We start from the raw sequence: 21,426 nt of genomic DNA on the forward strand, positions 1-21,426 counted from the left end.
AACCATGTCCATGATCTTTCCACCATGCTTACCTGCGAAGATGACGTCCGGGTTTTCCTCAAATTGCTGATCGCGCTAAAAAAATTCCATCTCGGGTAACGAGCTGCGTCATCAGACGACAAGATCAAAGGGCGAGGCGGGTCTTCCGGTTGATTTTAATTAACCAATAATAACTGTTGTAACTGAAACTCAGCTTTGTAAAATTGTTTATTGGTAAATCTGAAAAGGTGTCGATAATTGTAGCCGCTGCTCTAGTCGTAGCTAAAGCGATGCTGATCTTTCACACTATATGGTAATTTAAAGCTTGTCTTTCCAATTTACGCAACAATTGAAACAAAAAAGTGTGTTCATTTTAATTTTAGTTTTGGCTGAGGTTTTTCAACACAGCAGTAATGGTGTTTCTGTTTGCTTTGTGAGATGAAGTTTTGGCAGCAGGAGAGGATGTCGAGCTGGGATACCCCATCACCTGTGGCGAGAGCAAAGCTGTTCTTCTGTTCAAGAAATTTGTTTGCCCAGGAATTAATGTCAAATGTGTCAAGGTGAGTGACCTTAATTGACTTTTAGACATTGTGACATGCTCGTTATCAGCCATTTATAACGTGCATATATTTGTAGAATGCTTCATTAGGAATTAATAAGAAGTGACCTTGCTTGAGAGTCTTATGAAATGATGAGTTACATTCCCACCTACATTCAGAAACCAAATCCATTTTCCTTAAAGTGCATATCCTGGACCAAATTCGTTTTTTTTTTTTTTTTTATATGAAAGTATGTCCCTTTACACACTCATCCAGAAGGGTAATTTTGCACAAGGCCATCTGTCTACAGCAGAAAAAAATAAAATAACAAAACGCGTCTGGAAAAATCCCAAGGGAGTCTGGAGCCAGATTCGTGACGTCACCTGCGGAAGCGCCAGCAGGCTGCGAGAGCTTTGCACGGTTTCAGTGCACAGCCTGTGTAGACCAAGCGCTCCCATTTCTCTCTCATTGTCCGGTCTTTTGGGAAACGATGAGTACTAATCCCATCAAGATTGGTGTTGCTACACCCTCCTACAATACATCTGTTAACCATTTTAATAATTACGTGATAATGTTGAAGAAATTTGCAGAAAACCACCAGGTCGTTTTCTCATAAACAAACCAGCGCTGACGTAGGATTCAGAAGGAGGCGTCCCGCACGCGACGTCACGAAAATCGATGTTTCCCAGGAAATCCAAATGCCAAGTTTTTTCAGAGGCGGACCAATTCGCCTCAAACGGCTTGATTTCAACTGAATTTTTCTGGTAATGCGCAAGGTAAAAAAATTGCACAAAATGTGACCGATATTCGACCAAAGTTTAATATAAAATAGGAGAATTACATTCATCTTGCTCCTGAATTTACCCGTGATATGCACTTTAAACAACACTGTGACTCATTCTCCTGTCAGCTCTGTTATGAGAAAAATAATGCCATTTTTTCAAGTGTAATCTCTTAAAGAGAAAGCAATTGGAAACTACCGGTATATTGTGCTATGACTTTACAATAGCCCCCAAGCATAACTACGTCATCACTTGTTTACCGCAATGCATTATGGGGGCTAGCCGGGGTCGGTAGTTGAGCGATATAGCGGATATCAGATTAATTTTACGCGAGAGCGATGTGAGAGGAGCGATTTTGCTGTGCTCTGTCATGGAAGACAATGAGATTGGTGATTTAAAGAGGTGGATAACATGTCGAGGGTTTACAGCAAGAAAATCTGAATCCAAATCAAGCTTGGTGAGAAGGTAAGAAGCGTTTTTTTTTATTTTATAACACACCCCTGGACTACATGCCCTGGGATCATGAAGCAATCTTAGACTTAAGTCTAAATTTGTTTCTTTTAATCTTCAGTTATTCCTTACCATTTTCTAAGAAGCTTTGTTCTAATGAAATCTTCGCCTTGTACTTAATCTTGATCCAGCACAATGAAAGTGACAGACCCAATCAAGGAAACTATTATGAAAAATCAACTTTTGACTTAAGTCTAAGATTGCTTCATGATCACGAGCCCAGATGAACAGCATCAAAACATTTATAAATAAATGAGTGACTGATTAGTGAAATAAAACTTGATATCAGGAAAAATTACCAAAAAAAAAAAAAACCTTTGGAAACCCGCTGATCTGCCGTGTCATGTTCAGTATAAATGCATTTACTTCAATAAACGCCGCTAGTGAGGTACACTGAACGTTATACATACCTGAAAGAGAACCCTTGGTGGTTTGGGAGTTTTATCGGTCCGACAGGCTGCCGAGAGCTTCGGTACGTCGAGAGGCAAAGGCCGAAGAACGCTTTGGTGTTTTACAGGCTTTGGAATATCGCTAGTTTCAGACGATGAACAGTGTCGATTGTTGTTATCTTCGATAACCGAAGGCCGTTCCGCAGACAGTGGAAATATTGCTGGGTCACAGTTTAAGTACGTCTTTTTCCCACCAGAGAAATGTAAGCTACAAACACTCGTCCATTTCGATTCAGTTCATAGGCTTTCGTTGTGGATTAAACTTATCCATTTCTTTCTTCTCTTCTTCTCGACTGGCAGCTGATAAAAGCTCAAATTAGGTGTTCTCTTTGTTGTGGAGACACAGTAAGGGACACAGCAATTCACTTTAGGCCGCATGGTTAAAGCCAGTTAGAACAATTCAGTATGGGTTGTTTTACAATCAGGGTACGCAAGCTAAAAATCACATTTAAAACTTATTATCTTCAATATCAAAAGGCTTGACTAAATAAACTTGGTTGTTTATTGTAGCCCTGTGATCGCTCGATTTACCATGCAAAAAAAAAATTTGGTGATGACGTTATTTTTGGTGAATGTATGGCAATATATGTCATATTTAGCAAAAGTACTCGTGTCATTTAGAAAAAGTGCTTTTTTGACCACAGGTAGCTCCAAAAGGGATGCATTTAAATCATTCTTTATACCATAAAACACATATTTGGTTCCATATCATTGGAAGTATAGTTAAGTTTTAATGTTGAATGCCAGTAAGTTTTCAGACTATTTTGATCAAATTAGTATGGAATTGTGTCAAAAAAAATGTCCTCTCCGAGACAGCTAATTTTTCAATATAAAATAACATATCTAAAATGATTATTTTCATCAGGCGGCACGGTGGTGTAGTGGTTAGCGCTGTTGCCTCACAGCAAGAAGGTCTGGGTTCGAGCCCCGTGGCCGGCGAGGGCCTTTCTGTGCGGAGTTTGCATGTTCTCCCCGTGTCCGTGTGGGTTTCCTCCGGGTGCTCCGGTTTCCCCCACAGTCCAAAGACATGCAGGTTAGGTTAACTGGTGACTCTAAATTGACCGTAGGTGTGAATGTGAGTGTGAATGGTTGTCTGTGTCTATGGGCCCGTTTACACGAGGACGCTGTCGGGTAAAAACGACTAAATATTTTATCGGAAGTGCCTTTCGTCTACACGGGGACGGCGTTTCCGAGGCTGAAAAACGGAAAAAATTGAAAACGCCTTCCAGAGTGGATAAGTTAAAAACAGCCCCCGTTGCATATCCGTCTAAACTACCCAATACGCGAAACCCTGCTCGGATCTGCTCACGTCGGGTACGCGTTTACGTCATACATATGTCATACTGTACATGCCAGCCCGGGAAGTAAGAAAGTAAGTAAAAAAGTAAGAGCACGTCTGATTACATCGATCCAACGGACCTTCAAGCTGCTCTGGCAGCTTTAATAAACGTCCAGGAGTCCTTCGAACATCTATACCGAATCTGCACATATACCGTTAATGAACAGAGGCAGGTATAGTATGCTCTTACTTTTTTACTTACTTTCTTACTTACCATAGCCAGAGTAGTCATTCGCGGTGCAGATCAGACAAGACGGAAGACGTTGCGCATGCGTGCAGACATAGCGGAGATCTTTCACAGCACCACCTAGCCGCCTGGCATGCACATCTGTGACAGAGCGCAATGCGTCTGTCACTAAACAGCGGTTCCTCCCGCTGGTCATGTTTCAATGGTGGACTAAACCACAGTTGCAAAGACATTCCAAATACAATCTGTGTTGTATGTCTGTTGTGGGTTTGGTAATGGGGGCTTTACAAGTATGTTTTGTTACGGGTACATTTGTTACAACTTTTAGATATGTAAACCTGAAATGTTTGGTACATGTGTTCATAGTAAAAGACGCGACAGGTTTAAACAGCGCAAGCATTTATTAGTTTTCACTATAAACAATAGCGTGTAAAGATTCATTAAGTGCGCACGTTTAACATCTGAATCCTTTTCTGCTAGAGTTTATCTAACATCAGCCAGAAATGTTTGTAGCCATTTACCTGCTGTAGTCTTCCGGGTGCGGGACCAAACCAGAATGCAGGTCTGAAAGCGCTTTTCAAGGTTTCTTCCGCGATGCGCGGGAAAGCAGCTCATTAGAGCGGAGAGAAATGGTCTAAAAATCTTACGTGTTTGTTGTAATATTTAAGGTGTGCACATTGTTGTAGGAGTGTAATGCAGGCAGTGAAAATGTTTAGAACTGTTAAAATCTGTCTAGATGTGTTGATTGATTTTAATTGTGTTAAGACTGTGACGTAGTCTTTTAAATATGCGCTGCACTGTTCATTCGGGAGATGGCCTCGGCAGGGAGAGGACGTATGACTTGAGCTCTGTGTGAGTAATGCCAGAGTAGCCTAGCTTGCGTGGGCATTTTGTCCCAGAATTTTTGTTTTGTTTTGTCATCAGTGTTTTTTTTTTTTTTTGGTTTGTCCTGTTTGTGTTAACTGCCGGCTTAAGAATAAAAAAAAAACTATTTTTGTACAAGAATTTTCCTTGTTTTGCTCATCATTCTGACTGACTACTCCATCCGCTCGGCACACTCTATTACAACATCCAGTTGAATTCCACACATTTATGCGTCACTGTATAGACGCAGATTTCCTCCTTGAAAACGGTCGTGTAGACGCGGAAAAAAGTGAGAACGAAAACGGACTTCTGCGTTTTTGTTTCAGACCGTCCCCGTGTAAAGTGGGCCTATGTGTCAGCCCTGTGATGACCTGGCGACTTGTCCAGGGTGTACCCCGCCTTTCGCCCGTAGTCAGCTGGGATAGGCTCCAGCTTGCCTGCGACCCTGTAGAAGGATAAAGCGGCTAGAGATAATGAGATGAGATGAGATTATTTTCATCCTAAAATGTGGTCAAGATATTGGGACATAAATATTAGAGACGACTAACACAAAGCTTACAGCCTTATACTTAAAAGCACTATGGAAGTAGTGGATTCTGAATTGTCAAAAAAAAAATGTCCTCTCCGAGAATCACTTCATTTGGTTCTCCCAGCCCTGCTTAAAGCTACACTTAATCTTGTTATAATACAAACTATTACACATGCCTATGTTCATATGTTTTTTTGTTTTTGTTTTGTTTATTTGGCCATAAACGTACAATAAAAACGGTACAGATGTGGCAGGGATGACACAAAAAAAGCATAAAAACTTGTTTCCATTGTGGTCCCTTATCACAGACAAAAAATAGCTACACACAATTAAAAAATAACAAAATAAAAATAATTTGACAATACTGTATAACTGAATATCATGGGGAAGCACAGCAAAAATGTGAAAACTAATACCTAAACTAAAAAAAACCCCATAATAATAATAATAATAATAATAATATGTGTATTAATTTCCAAAAGTGCAGATTTGATAGTTTTTTTTAAATTTGAATTTTGGACCCCTGTGACACAAACTTTGTACCCTGATTGTAAAACAACCCGTATTTAACAAAGGTGAAAGTCGGTGGAGCTGACCCCGGGTATCGCCCATAATGCATTGCGGTAAACAAGCGATGATGTAGTTATGGGTTAGGGTCATTCTCTCTCTCTCTCTTCCCAGTATGAGGACGAGTTAATCAGCCCTAAGCAGTTTGTTCATATGTCTGGCAAAGCTACTCTCAAGGACTGGAAACGGGCCATCAGAATGGGGGGTGTCATGCTCAGGTACAGAAGAAAAAGGTTTTTTTTTAAAAAAGAAATAATTCTGATCTAATGAGATGTCCATAAAGTACCTTTCAAATATTTAATTAAAATGCACCATTATACATTAATGGGAACACCTGTACCTGCTCATTCATGCAGTTATCCAATCAACCAATCATGTTGCAGCAGCACAATGCAAACAGTCATGCAAATACAGCCAAGAACTTGAATTAAAGTTCACCTCAAACATCAGAACAGGGAAAATATGGTTGCTGGTGCCGGAGCTCTTGGGGATTTTTATGCTCCCTCTCCCTTTCTCTAGGAAAATGATGGACTCGGGTCAGTTAGATTTCTATCAGCATAGCACACTGTGTACCAACACTTGCCGCAGTACCAAATTCGACCTCCTGATCAACAACACGCGCTTCCCTCCTGACAGCAGTGTACTCAGTACTCCTTCATCATCTCAGGGTGAGACATTTGCATGCAGTTACACATCATAATCTCTAGGAGGACAGACTGTTAAACTTTCCAGATGTTCTAGAACAGGGGTTTTCAAAGTGTGGGAGAGTCAGCCCCCCACTTACAATTTTTGTTGTTGCTATACTTAATGTTCCGTTCGTATTTTAAAAAAAAATCGTTGTTGTACATATTTAAATTTTTTCTTTTACACATTTTAAACATCTGTGCTTATTTAAAACCTCTTTTTTACACATTTTAAACATCTGTGCTTTTTAAAACATCTTACACATTTTAAACATCTGTGCTTTTTTAAAACCTCTTTTTTACACATTTTAAACATCTGTGCTTTTAACACCTTTTTTTACACATTTTAAACATCTGTGCTTTTTAAAGCACCTTTTTTTTTACACATTTTAAACATCTGTGCTTTTTTAAAACCTCTTTTTTTACACATTTTAAACATCTGTGCTTTTAACACCTTTTTTTACACATTTTAAACATCTGTGCTTTTTAAAGCACCTTTTTTTTTTACACATTTTAAACATCTGTGCTTTTTAAAGCACCTTTTTTTTTACACATTTTAAACATCTGTGCTTTTTTAAAACCTCTTTTTTTACACATTTTAAATATCTGTGCTTTTTAAAACATCATTTTTTACACATTTTAAACATGTGCTTTTTTAAAACCTCTTTTTTACACATTTTAAACATCTGTGCTTTTTAAAACATCTTTTTTTACACATTTTAAACATCTGTGCTTTTTAAAACATCTTTTTTACACATTTCAAACATCTGTGCTTTTTAAAACATCTTTTTTACACATTTTAAACATCTGTGCTTTTTTAAAACTTTTTTTTACACATTTTAAACATCTGTGCTTTTTAAAACATATTTTTACACATTCTAAACATCTGTACTTTTTTAAAACATCTTTTTTTACGCATTTTAAACACCTGTGCTTTTTTAAAACCTCTTTTTTACACATTTTAAACATCTGTGCTTTTTAAAACATCTTTTTTACACATTTTAAACATCTGTGCTTTTTTAAAACCTCTTTTTTACACATTTTAAACATCTGTACTTTTTAAAACATCTTTTTTACACATTTTAAACATCTGTGCTTTTTAAAACATCTTTTTTACACATTTTAAACATCTGTGCTTTTTTAAAACCTCTTTTTTACACATTTTAAACATCTGTGCTTTTTAAAACATCTTTTTTACACATTTTAAACATCTGTGCTTTTTTAAAACCTATTTTTTTTACACATTTTAAACATCTGTGCTTTTTAAAACATCTTTTTTTACACATTTTAAACATCTGTGCTTTTTTAAAAACATCTTTTTTACACATTTTAAACATCTGTGCTTTTTAAAACATCTTTTTTTTTACACATTTTAAACATCTGTGCTTTTTTAAAACATCTTTTTTACACATTTTAAACATCTGTGCTTTTTAAAAACATCTTTTTTACACATTTTAAACATCTGTGCTTTTTTAAAACCTATTTTTTTTACACATTTTAAACATCTGTGCTTTTTTAAAAACATCTTTTTTACACATTTTAAACATCTGTGCTTTTTAAAAACATCTTTTTTACACATTTTAAACATCTGTGCTTTTTAAAACATCTTTTTTTTACACATTTTAAACATCTGTGCTTTTTTAAAACATCTTTTTTTACACATTTTAAACATCTGTGCTTTTTAAAACCTCTTTTTTACACATTTTAAACATCTGTGCTTTTTTAAAACGCATTTTTTACACATTTTAAACATCTGTGCTTTTTAAAACATCTTTTTTTACACATTTTAAACATCTGTGCTTTTTTAAAACCTCTTTTTTACACATTTTAAACATCTGTGCTTTTTTAAGACATCTTTTTTTACACATTTTAAACGTGTGCTTTTTAAAACCTCTTTTTTACACATTTTAAACATCTGTGCTTTTTAAAACATCTTTTTTTTACACATTTTAAACATCTGTGCTTTTTTAAAACATCTTTTTTACACATTTCAAACATCTGTGCTTTTTTAAAACCTTTTTTTACACATTTTAAACATCTGTGCTTTTTAAAACATCTTTTTTACACATTTTAAACATCTGTGCTTTTTTAAAACCTTTTTTTACACATTTTAAACATCTGTGCTTTTTAAAACATATTTTTACACATTTTAAACATCTGTACTTTTTTAAAACATCTTTTTTTACACATTTTAAACATCTGTGCTTTTTTAAAACCTCTTTTTTACACATTTTAAACATCTGTGCTTTTTAAAACATCTTTTTTACACATTTTAAACATCTGTGCTTTTTTAAAACCTCTTTTTTTACACATTTTAAACATCTGTGCTTTTTAAAACATCTTTTTTACACATTTTAAACATCTGTGCTTTTTTAAAACCTTTTTTTACACATTTTAAACATCTGTGCTTTTTAAAACATATTTTTACACATTTTAAACATCTGTACTTTTTTAAAACATCTTTTTTTACACATTTTAAACATCTGTGCTTTTTTAAAACCTCTTTTTTACACATTTTAAACATCTGTGCTTTTTAAAACATCTTTTTTACACATTTTAAACATCTGTGCTTTTTAAAACATCTTTTTTACACATTTTAAACATCTGTGCTTTTTTAAAACCTCTTTTTGCACATTTTAAACATCTGTGCTTTTTTAAAACATCTTGTTTTACTCATTTTAAACATCTCATAGCATCGTTAGCTAGCACCTCTTGGCAGACAACACACTGTGGCAGTGGAGCATCTTCAGATCCAGTCCATGAAAATCCAAACTTTAAATAATCGTGGTCATACTTCTTTTTTTTTTTTTTTTCTTGGCTCAGACTCTGTCTCTTCACTCACTGTAGCTTTAGGTACTAAAAATCGATCCATTTTGTCTCTGGCAAAGGCTAGCTGAAGTTCGCTAAATGTCCGCAATAGTAACTTATTCTGGTTTATTTTTCCTCATGTTGCGCACCCCCTGAAGGACTCTGGCGCCCCCTAGGGGAGGCGCGCCCCACACTTTGAAAAGCCCTGCTCTAGAAAGTTGCAAGTAACAGATTCTTTAATCTAAACCCAAATTTTTGGAAAAATATACATTATTTTTTCCTGTGTCTGCTTTCCAGGGCAGATTGCTGTGGGTAATGGAGCAGAAGTTGTCATGATAGAAGAGAAGTCAGTGGAAGCGACAAGCTCTTTGGATTGGTGTACTGCTAATGTAGATGTTCCAAAGAAAAAGGAAGTGGTCGAGATATCAGGTGAGATCCAGGCTACAATTTTATTGCTTTTTTACGAAACATTTCTAAAGCATCGAATGATAAAGTATTATGATTGCGTGGGTGCATTCTTGATCGATCAGAGGAGACACTGAGCTTCTGGAAAGGCATAGCGGACGTCGGTCTCATGGGTGAAGTGGTCAGTAACATCCGTACAGAGCTGCTGGAGATGTTGAGAGGGGTACAGCTTCGCTCTGATCAGGCCAACCTACAAGATGTCGGTGAGCCAGTTGGACTAATCATTCTCAGCACTCTGTATCAAGCTGTCTCATCGATTGTTTGATCCTGTGTATAAGGGCGGTGTGGTGTTTCTCTTGTGCAGAAGTGGCAGTTCTGAGTAACCTCACTCAAGTGTTTGGCCTGCTGGGCTCCATCAAACGAATCCTGGCTGTTCGGCGGCAAATGACTGACCTGGGACAGAAACAGGTCCTCAAAACACTAACCAGTGAGTAACGACCGAAATGTTCTTTCGACCGATATGTTCAAACTCTTTGCAATTTTACACTGTCGAACTCCTTTCTGATATTGCTCCACTATTTGTCGGCGCAGAATTAGGGGGATTGGTGATCCTCTTCCCATCTTTACTTCTGAGAGCCGCTGCCACTCCAAGATGCTCTTTTTATACCCAGTCATGTTAATGACCTATTGCCAATTGACCTAATGAGTTGCAATTTGGTCCTCCAGCTGTTCCTTTTTTTGTACCTTTAACTTTTCCAGCCTCTTATTGCCCCTGTCCCAACTTTTTTGAGCTGTGTTGCTGTCATGAAATTTCAAATGAGCCAATATTTGGCATGAAATTTCAAAATGTCTCACTTTCGACATTTGATATGTTGTCTATGTTCTATTGTGAATACAATATCAGTTTTTGAGATTTGTAAATTATTGCATTCCGTTTTTATTTACAATTTGTACTTTGTCCCAACTTTTTGGGAATCGGGGTTGTAGAATCTAACCCTGGCCCTGCACTCTCTACTTAAGGATTTAAGGGAAATGGAGGCAACAAGGCTCCTATTTTCAAATGTAAGGCAAGAGGACTTTCAATTGCTCACTTGAATGTCCATAGTTTACTCAGTAAAATGGATGAACTAAGACTGCTTACTAGAACCCCCAAAGTCTTTGATGTCATAACTTTTTCTGAGACTTGGTTAAAAAGTGATGTTCAAGATAGCGAGGTAAATTTGCCTGATTACTGCTGGATCAGACAAGACCGAATGGATAAAAATGGTGGCAGAGTTTGCATTTACTGCCGTGATGGACTGAACTTCGTTCAAATGGAAAACCTCCAAAATGACACGGAGTCCTTATGGATTCAAATAAACAGAACAAACTGTAAACCGCTCATCATTGGCTGTATCTGTCGACCACCGAATCAACCCATTAATGGCTTCATTGAGAACTTTCAAAAATCGTTATCTGGAATTGACCCCAATTTTGATAAAGTTGTGCTCGGAGATTTTAATGTTGATTTCTCTAAACCGAAGGGAAATACAAGTTCTGGAATTAAACGCAAGTTCAAGGGAACCAATGCCTTTGACCTCGACCAAGTCATCACCTCTCCAACACGTACTACTGAAAACTCTGAATCATTGATTGATTTGATTTTTACTAACATCAAGCATAAAATCGTTGATTGTGGGACTGAGGATTTAGGTTTGAGTAATCACGCCACGGTATACTGTGTAATTAAGAGTGGTCTGAAAAAAGTACCTCCTAAGACCATTGAATACCGCTGCTTTAAATCATATGATATAAAGTCGTTCAGGAAAGACCTTGAAGATGTTCCATGGGATGTTGCATTTCATAATTTAGCAAATATCGACGATTGCATCTTGATCTGGAACAAGTTATTCTTGGATGTTGCTAACAAGCATGCACCAATTAAAACCCGTCGTATTAAAGGCACTTCCACGCTATGGATGACTTCTGAAATTGCTACTCTGATGAAGGACCGTGACTTTCATCTTGGGAAGGTGAAAGGGAATAAATCTAATCACCACTGGAGGCGTTACCGTTTGCTTAGGAACAAAGTGCATTGTGCTATTAAGAAGGCTAAATCTGAGTACTATTGCAATTTGATTCGTGACTTGTAATGGTAACTCCCGAGATCTGTGGAAACCAATTAGAGAGACTATTCCATCTGGAAAATCATCTAGCAGCGTAACCAGTATAACTGTTGATGGTATCGTTCGTTCAAGTCTTTCATCGACTGCATCGGCTTTTAATAATTTTTTTTGTCAATATTGGCTCAAAGCTGGCCGAGAAAATATCTTCTGGAAAGCTGAACTTGGACAACGTGAAAACTCCCAGCACTTCCTTTTCTTTTCAACAAATTTCATGCGACTGTATTGAAAAGTTGATTAAACAGCTTAAACCCAATAAGGCAGTGGGATTAGACAAGATAAGTGCACGCATGCTGAAAGATGCTGTGGACATCATCACGCCTTCTCTGGCCTCCATTTTCAATATCTCTGTCAGGACTGGAAGGTTCCCATCAGTATGGAAGCAAGCAAGAGTTACAACTTTTTTCAAGAAAGGTGCCAAGCAAGATCCGTCTAACTACAGGCCAATATCTATCCTATCAACCATTAGTAAAGTCTTTGAAAAAGCAGTACATTCTCAACTATATAACTATCTTTCTGGCAATAATCTGCTTTCTCCTAACCAGTTTGGATTTAGATTTAATTCGTCAACAGTTTCAGCCTTCACTAAATTTACAGATGATATTCTTACTTCTGTGGATGATGGCAAGCTCACTGGTGTTGTATTTCTGGATCTTACAAAAGCCTTCGATACTGTTAATCATTCGATCTTGCCGTCGAAGCTTAAGCAGTTGGGCGTGGTTGACTGCCTATTCCTGGTTGCAGTCATACCTTTCTAGTCGAAGTCAAACTACTGTCTGTGGCAATGTCCATTCTGACCTTACTAACATACCTACTAGAGTTCCCCAAGGTTTTATATTGGGTCCACTGTTATTCATCATCTACATCAATGACTTGCCTGACGTTCTGGAACATTGCAATGTAACTCTTTATGCAGATGACACAGTTTTATATATATCTTCTAAGTCTCTGCACAACATTGAATCTATGTTAAATTCTCATCTTTCTAGAGTTTGTTCTTGGCTTGAGTCGAATCACCTTACTCTTAGCATTAAGAAATCTAAGTTCATTCTAATAGGTAGCAGCCAGCGCTTAAGTAAAGCGGGTTCTGTTTCTATCTCCGTTGGCAATAATGTTCTAGAAGCTGTAACCTCATTTCGCTATTTAGGTGTGGTTATTAATACTAACTTAAGCTGGGAAGATCATATCGATTATATAAGTTCCAAGATAAATAAGAAGTTGGGTCTTCTCAGGCGAATTAAAGCCTGTTTGTCTTTCGAGGCCCGGATATTGTTTTTCAACAGCTATATTTTATCTATTTTCGACTACGCTGACGACATATGGAGTGATTGGGGGAATTGTACTCTTATGGCACGACTTCAGGTTCTCTACAATAAAGCAGCACGTATAATCTTATATTTACCTTTTCCTTCGTCAGGAACGGAGGCCTTAAAAATGTTAAGTGGGTACCGCTTAGCCGAAGACATGCCAACCATCGAGTTATTTTCATTTACAAATGCCTAAATCAGCTGTTCGCTCACAAGTGTAATATTAATTTTAATCAGGATTATCACAACTATCACACTGGATTCAACAGTAATATTCGAAAAACAGCAGTTAATGCAAAGTGGGGCATGTGGACATCTACAAATTTTGCTGTAAATGACTGGAACAAATTAGAAGAGAAGAAGGGAAGAGACATCACTAAGTAAATTTAAAAAAGGTCTTAGGAATAGTTTTCTAGTAAAATTAGTAGTGTGATATTCATTAACTCTTGAAATTTAATCTGTTCTTCTTAGTCTATTGTGCTTTAGTCATAGATCCCCCCCCACTCATTATTCATGGGTTGATGTAAGCCACTTTATTAAATTGTGTTTTTCATATTTTATTTTGTATTACTTTTATAGTTTATATTTAATTTCTTTATTTATTATTTCGAGGACCCTTCTGTAAATCACTCTGTGACGTTGGCATCCTCAATAAATATAAAAAAATGACATGACAGTCCACATAAAAATATAACCGGAGGTCTTCTGGTATATCTCTGAATGGAGCTCTATGGAGTTACCCTTTACTAAGAACACAACAAATTGGATGGAGCCACAAGGTGAGTGTTCGATGGTATAACTAAAAACCATTTTCGAAAAACATTTAGTATGACTTGGATATTATTTGGTCATACTTTTAGACTTTTAACCAGAAGTACTGGTGAATGTCTGCACCGGATAAGAAAATAGTTGCAGTTGAGAATGGGCTGGTTTACCTCTTTGTGAGTAAAACATTGGAGGCCAATAATATCAAAATTGAGTCCATTGTAAAAAGACAAGTAGTGGGGCTGTTAAGCTCTTATTATCAGAAGAATTGTGCACAAAATGAAAAAAGCATGAAACTTTCAGAGTTTGTTCTTGAAGGCATAAGCTTTAATTTGAGACGTGGAGGCATTCTCAGTTTGACCTCTGGGGTCAGCTAGAGGTCATTGACCTCCATGATGGCACATTTCTATGCATGAAATTAAAAAAGGCTGTATTTTAACACCTAAATGTGATGTAAATATAAAATAAATGTGTTTTTCCATGTTACTGGGCATGAAAAAATCATATATAATACTGATATTCCTCTTAGGGGTAACTTCAGGGGTCAGGTAGAGGTCATTGACCTTTGAAATTTGAAGTTTCTATGCATGACATTCTAGACGGGTGTATCTTAGGATCTAAATGTGATTGAAATGTGAAATTAATGTGTATTTCCTTGTTTCTGACCATGAGAAACCCATTTTTAATACTGGTATTACTCTTACAGGTCATCTCTGGGGTCAGCTAGAGGTCACTGACCTCCAGCATAATGCACATCTATGCACGAAATTAGAAACGGGTGTATCTTAGGTTCTAAATGTGATAGAAATGTAAACTAAATGTGTATTTCCATGTTTCTGGCCATGATAAACTAATTTCTAATACTGATATCATTTTTATAAGTCACCTCTGAGGTCAGCTAGAGGTCACTGACCTCCACGATAATGCATTTCTAAGCATGAAATTAAAAACAATCTATCTTTGGATTAAAATGTGAAATACTGTAAATGTAAAGTAAATATATGATTCCATGTTTCTGGACATGACACAACTCATTTCTGATAAGTAAAACATCTCCAGTGGTCACAAACTATGTCAGAAGCTGAACACAGTTGCCCCATTTCCATTGATAATTTCAAAGTGAGTAATGTTTTGGAGCATTTGCTCTCATTTGCACTAGAGTTGAAGAATACAGTATATTGTAGTTTAATTTTCAGTCATTTTAATGTTGGACATTGATAGGGCAATTCTAAATTCACAGGAATAACTATATGTCAGTCTAGCAGAGGCAGAGATTCAACGGAATTTTCATGTTCATGTTTTGTGTGTAGCCCATTATTTTCCCGCGGTTCAGAGTGGGGCAAGGGGTGTGGTTTTCCAGTGTTCTGTTTTCAGTGTTTCTGTTTTCAGTGTTCTGTTTTCCAGTGTTCTGTAGTTACAATTTGTAGGCCAACATTGTAATCCCCAAAGGTCAAGGCCCTTAGAATAAATGTAGATACTATAGTGATTTTAAAATGTTCTTTATGGAACCTGTTCAACTGTTTACACTGCATTTAGAGTTTTGATTGTAGTTCAAGTTTTTGATTAGTTAAAGTTTATAATTTCTGACAAGTTGAAGTATATTTCTGTCATGTTCATATTCATATGGAATTCTCTCTCTCATTATCTCTAGCCGCTTTATCCTTCTACAGGGTTGCAGGCAAGCTGGAGCCTATCCCAGCTGACTACGGGCGAAAGGCGGGGTACACCCTGGACAAGTCGCCAGGTCATCACAGGGCTGACACATAGACACAGACAACCATTCACACTCACATTCACACCTACGGTCAATTTAGAGTCACCAGTTAACCTAACCTGCATGTCTTTGGACTGTGGGGGAAACCGGAGCACCCGGAGGAAACCCACGCGGACACGGGGAGAACATGCAAACTCCACACAGAAAGGCCCTCGCCGGCCCCGGGGCTCGAACCCAGGACCTTCTTGCTGTGAGGCGACAGCGCTAACCACTACACCACCGTGCCGAAAATGGGTTTCTCATGTACAGAATCGTAGAAATACAAATTTAGTTTACATTTCTATCACATTTAGAACCTGAGGTACACCCGTTTCTAATTTTATGCATAGAAATGCATTATGCTGGAGGTCAGTGACCTCTAGCTGACCCCAGAGATGACCTGTAAGAGTAATATCAGTATCAAAAATGGGTTTCTCATGGTCAGAAACAAGGAAATACACATTAACTTCACATTTCTATCACATTTAGATCCTAAGATACACCCGTCTAGAATTTCATGCATAGAAACTTCAAATTTCAAAGGTCAATGACCTCTACCTGACCCCTGAAGTTACACCTAAGAGGAATATCAGTATTATATGTGATTTTTTTCATGTCCAGGCACATGGAAAAACACATTTATTTTACATTTACATCACATTTAGATGTTAAGATACAGCCTTTTCTAATTTCATGCATAGAAATGTGATATCATGGAGGTCAGTGACCTCTAGCTGACCCCAGAGGTCAAACTGAGAATGCCTCCACGTCTCAAATTAAAGCTTATGCCTTCAAGAACAAACCCTGAAAGTTTCATGCTTTTTTCATTTTGTGCACAATTGTTATGCTTAACAGGCCCACTAAAGGGCTCTTGGCCAGGAGGAGTTTACACATGACTGGACAAATCTAAAATAAGGGGTATTGTTAGTAGCCCCATTTTAGCAGAACAAATTATCGGCCAAACTGTTATTGAGGCCATTGATGGGCCCTTGATGCTTATTGTGCATCAGACCAGAATCTGGTGTCGCAGAGACAGCATACGGTGGTGCTTGAAAGTTTGTGAACCCTTTGGAATTTTCTATATTTCTGCATAAATATGACCTAAAACATCACATTTTCACACAAGTCCTAAAAGTAGATAAAGAGAACCCAGTTAAACAAATGAGACAAAAATATTATACTTGGTCATTTATTTTTTGAGGAAAATAATCCAATATTACATATCTGTGAGTGGCAAAAATATGTGAACCTTTGCTTTCAGTATCTGGTGTGACCCTCTTGTGCAGCAATAACTGCAACTAAGTGTTTGTGGTAACTGTTGATCAGTCCTGCACACCGGCTTGGAGGAATTTAAGCCCCTTCCTCCGTACAGAACAGCTTCAACTCTGGGATGTTGGTGGGTTTCCTCACATGAACTGCTCGCTTCAGGTCCTTCCACAACATTTCGATTGGATTAAGGTCAGGACTTTGACTTGGCCATTCCAAAACATTCACTTTATTCTTCTTTAACCATTCTTTGGTAGAACGACTTGTGTGCTTAGGGTCGTTGTCTTGCTGCATGACCCACCTTCTCTTGAGATTCAGTTCATGGACAGATGTCCTGACATTTTCCTTTAGAATTCACTGGTATAATTCAGAATTCATTGTTCCATCAATGATGGCAAGCCGTCCTGGCCCAGATGCACCAAAACAGGCCCAAACCATGATACTACCACCACCATGTTTCACAGATGGGATAAGGTTCTTATGCTGGAATGCAGTGTTTTCCTTTCTCCAAACATAACGCTTCTCATTTAAACCAAAAAGTTCTATTTTGGTCTCATCCATCCACAAAACATTTTTCCAATAGCCTTCTGGCTTGTCCACATGATCTTTAGCAAACTGCAGACGAGCAGCAATGTTCTTTTTGGAGAGCAGTGGCTTTCTCCTTGCAACCCTGCCATGCACACCATTGTTGTTCAGTGTTCTCCTGATGGTGGACTCATGAACATTTAACATTAGCCAATGTGAGAGAGGCCTTCAGTTGCTTAGAAGTTACCCTGGGGTCCTTTGTGACCTCGCCGACTATTACACGCCTTGCTCTTGGAGTGATCTTTATTGGTCGACCACTCCTGGGGAGGGTAACAATGGTCTTGAATTTCCTCCATTTGTACACAATCTGTCTGACTGTGGATTGGTGGAGTCCAAACTCTTTAGAGATGGTTTTGTAACCTTTTTCAGCCTGATGAGCATCAACAACACTTTTTCTGAGGTCCTCAGAAATCTCCTTTGTTTGTGCCATGATGCACTTCCACAAACACGTGTTGTGAAGATCAGACTTTGATAGATCCCTGTTCTTTAAATAAAACAGGGTGCTCACTCACACCTGATTGTCATCCCATTGATTGAAGACACCTGACTCTGATTTCACTTTCAAATTAACTGCTAATCCTAGAGGTTCACATACTTTTGCCACTCACAGATATGTAATATTGGATCATTTTCCTCAATAAATAAATGACCAAGTATAATATTTTTGTCTCATTTGTTTAACTGGGTTCTCTTTATCTACTTTTAGGACTTGTGTGAAAATGTGATGACGTTTTAGGTCATATTTATGCAGAAATATAGAAAATTCTAAAGGGTTCACAAACTTTCAAGCACCACTGTACCTCACACTCTGAAATTATAGGTCTGATCCCTGAGAGTGACTCCAGCACATTGGCATGTTTGCAAGGAATTAGACACATGCCTGCCTTGTCTGTGTGCCAGTTATATACAAGCAAGTGGAACGGTTTCTCACTGGGCATCAACTCCTTATTTTGCACTAACAAGGAGCTTTTTAGAGCTTTTACAGAAGCTGCTAGTAACACCTCTGTTTGGATCTACTCCAAGGGTGTATGTGGCAGCATTGCCTACAGCACAAACTATGAAGGGAATTTCTAAATGGTGTGGACTTCTGCGTAAAGCATTGGTTCCATAGTGGGCCCGGGGCTTTGAGAAATTAGCTCTGGGAACCAATTGTAGACATGGATGTAAGATGGATTTCACAATTTAGGCATCCCATCCGAGGTGTATGTTCCTGCCTTATGCCCTTGTGATAAGCTCCAGATCCACCATGATTCTGACCAGAGTAAAATGTTTCCTGAAGCTGAATATTACAGCTGTCTGTGTTTTGTGTGTTAGGTCTGGAACAGCAGCTGGAAGAGCAGAAGAAGCAGCAAGCTCAGAGCTGGTTGGTCTCGTCGTCTTCATCCACCCCTCCTCCACCAAAGCGCGCTCCTAAACGGCCTCGCCTACATCGGCCAGCCTCCGCCACAGTGCTCCAGCCACTGACACTCCACTCACCCCAGTATACACTCATCTCCCCCATCACCCTGTCCTCTGTATGCCAACCCATTACCTTGCCTGGCCTGGCACAACCGCCCGGCGCGGTGACTCTCTTGACTCACGTGCCACAGCATGATGGCAAGGCAGAGACCCTAACTTTGGTGGGCACAATGGCTGCACAGGAGCCTGCACAGCTGGGCACTATGGAGCTTGGTGCGGTGGGAACAGTGAGCACGATGGAACTGGGAGCAGCAGGCACAGTGGAAATGGCAAACACGGTGTTGGTGCAGGATGACGAGAGTCAGGCGATTGAAATCAACTTGCAGATGGGAGCAGAAACCGAGGGAGCCGCCAAGGACGAGGAAGAGCGGAGAAGGATGGACGGAGGAGGGGAGGATGGGAGTGGAATAGTGGTGGGAGAGAAAGAGATGAAAGTTGAAATGGAAGAGCTGCATTTGGAAACCAATGGGCAGATTCACAACCTACAGATTTTAGTGGTAGAAGATGAGGAGCAAATGCAGGTTGAAGGCAAATCTGAATGATCCATGGACACACAAGGAACCCTGAGACATTTGCACTTATTCTTCCTTTTTTTTTTTGTACTACTTTCCTAAAAGAGGTCAGCATGGCCAAGTTGAAAGGTGTGTCACTGCTTTTTGTATGAGCAAATTCAGTATTCCTTTATGAACTTTAGAGAATGCATGTGCATTTTGATATGCCTTTGTAGAAATGAGTACTTTATTTTATTTTATTTTATTGTATTGTATGGATCAATATTATATCGGACACTTTCTTTAGTACGGTGCCAAAATGTTCAGCATTTACATCACCGGTGTTCAACTATGTTACCCAAAACCAAGAGAGATGACTGTAATTAAGAAACAAGACTGTGCTCTGGATACCTTGGTGTACTGGTATCTTGGACTGGAACAACAACTGACATTGATGCAAACTTGCAACCGCAAGTCTTCAAGTGATGGTTTGGCAAAAAATCAATTGAATAATAATAATAATAATAATAATAATAATAAAACTGTTCCTGTTCACCTAAAATTAATTAAATGTAGATATGTACCTAAATTATAGAAGTTATATGAATGATGGATAATATAATTCTACTTTACAATTAAATGTGAAAAAAAATTATGCTTGAATATCTCTGCTATTTTACAAATGCTTTTGTATAACATTACGCACTGTTGTTTGAAGCAAGTATAGGAAGATTTGGGATATGGACTTTATTTTTGGTGAGACAGATCATTAGTTTTAGCCCTGAAACAGTAAAGCATTTCAGACACCAGACGTGACTTGGCTGATCAATTATATTTTTAGTATGTGGTAAGTTGTGTATGCTCGATACTTTTTTTTTTTTTCCTGCCTTGCAAGACTATTTTAATTGACTGTGTGCACTATTTAAGAAAGTGTTTTTATTTGAGAATGTGACTGTTTATATCAGCAATAGTGCAATATGAAGAAATGTGTTAAAATAGATATATTTTTAGATGTGATGGAGTGAATCCTTTGCTGGAAACAAAATACCTTGTATATTTTCCATGGTGATAATATGGAAGGCTCGATGGTGTGAAATGGGCTTAGTAGTTCATCACTGAATCCCTGGTTTTGGATGAAAGCCGAATTAATAAATGGATTACACTGATTAAATCCGTAATCTTAACCTTCTGGTGGCACAGAAATAGGCAACTAATGTTTCACTAAATTGATCGTCAAGGGGAAAGGGTCGCAAGAGTCTTCCTGTTTGCTCAGATTTTTGTCTCTTGAATAAACAGTCCTTGTTTGTCAGTCTTGCATTAATGTATAATCTCTTCAGATCCAAATATTATGCAAACACTAATGCCTGAAGATTCGTCTAAAAGATTAAAAAACGACAGGGGAAGCATTAGTCATAATCTTTGTAGCATCGTGAATGAATTAAAAAAAATATATATAATTATTTTTGCTATGCATGAACTTGCCACTTTTTGATTTAGGATGTTGATGTACAAGTAATTTCTCAGAGGAGTGAAAACCAGAGTAGTAAGATTACTATGGTGGTTATATAGAGAGCCCATGTAGAAACCTTCTAACATCTTCAAACCATTACTCAGTACAAATAAGAGGAATGGGGTACTTTTCTGGAAGGTAAGACCTAGACCTGCTCCGAACCATCTGATCCTGTTCTCACTATAGCTGCATTGTTTTCTTGTCGCACAGGAAATTCGTTTCGCTGCTAACAGAGATATAATTTGTAACAATTCTATACCCTTGGACACAAACCAATAAAGACGTCCTGGTTAAAATAACAACTCGGTTCACTGCAAAAAATGGCCTTTCAAAAATAAGAAATAAAAGATTAAAACAAAGCATATTTGCTTGAATCAGGTGAAAAAAATCTGCCAATGGAACGAGTCAAATTTGACTTGGTAAGATTTCTTAAAGTAAGATGAAAAATCTAACCTGTTTTTAGACGAAATAATTCCAAAATAAGATTG

At 37.9% G+C, this 21,426-nt stretch overlaps 1 protein-coding gene across 7 annotated transcripts in view; it reads left to right on the forward strand.

Annotated features, from left to right (window-relative positions):
• Nucleotides 1–20,737, forward strand: part of gmeb1 (glucocorticoid modulatory element binding protein 1) — a 53,784-nt gene extending 33,047 nt beyond the window's left edge. For 6 of the 7 annotated variants that reach the window (XM_060904786.1, XM_060904787.1, XM_060904789.1 and 3 more), the window contains exons 4-10: nt 418–539; nt 5,860–5,963; nt 6,265–6,413; nt 9,534–9,665; nt 9,767–9,904; nt 10,006–10,128; nt 18,794–20,737. In XM_060904786.1, coding sequence (XP_060760769.1) covers nt 418–539; nt 5,860–5,963; nt 6,265–6,413; nt 9,534–9,665; nt 9,767–9,904; nt 10,006–10,128; nt 18,794–19,479 — 1,454 coding nt within the window. In that variant the 3' untranslated portion in view covers nt 19,480–20,737. The remainder of the gene's footprint in view (nt 1–417; nt 540–5,859; nt 5,964–6,264; nt 6,414–9,533; nt 9,666–9,766; nt 9,905–10,005; nt 10,129–18,793) is intronic. The other variant, XM_060904785.1, reaches the window with a different exon arrangement.
• Nucleotides 20,738–21,426: the final 689 nt, after the last annotated feature.

Source organism: Neoarius graeffei, chromosome 22, assembly GCF_027579695.1.
Source record: "Neoarius graeffei isolate fNeoGra1 chromosome 22, fNeoGra1.pri, whole genome shotgun sequence".
Lineage (NCBI taxonomy): Eukaryota > Metazoa > Chordata > Actinopteri > Siluriformes > Ariidae > Neoarius > Neoarius graeffei.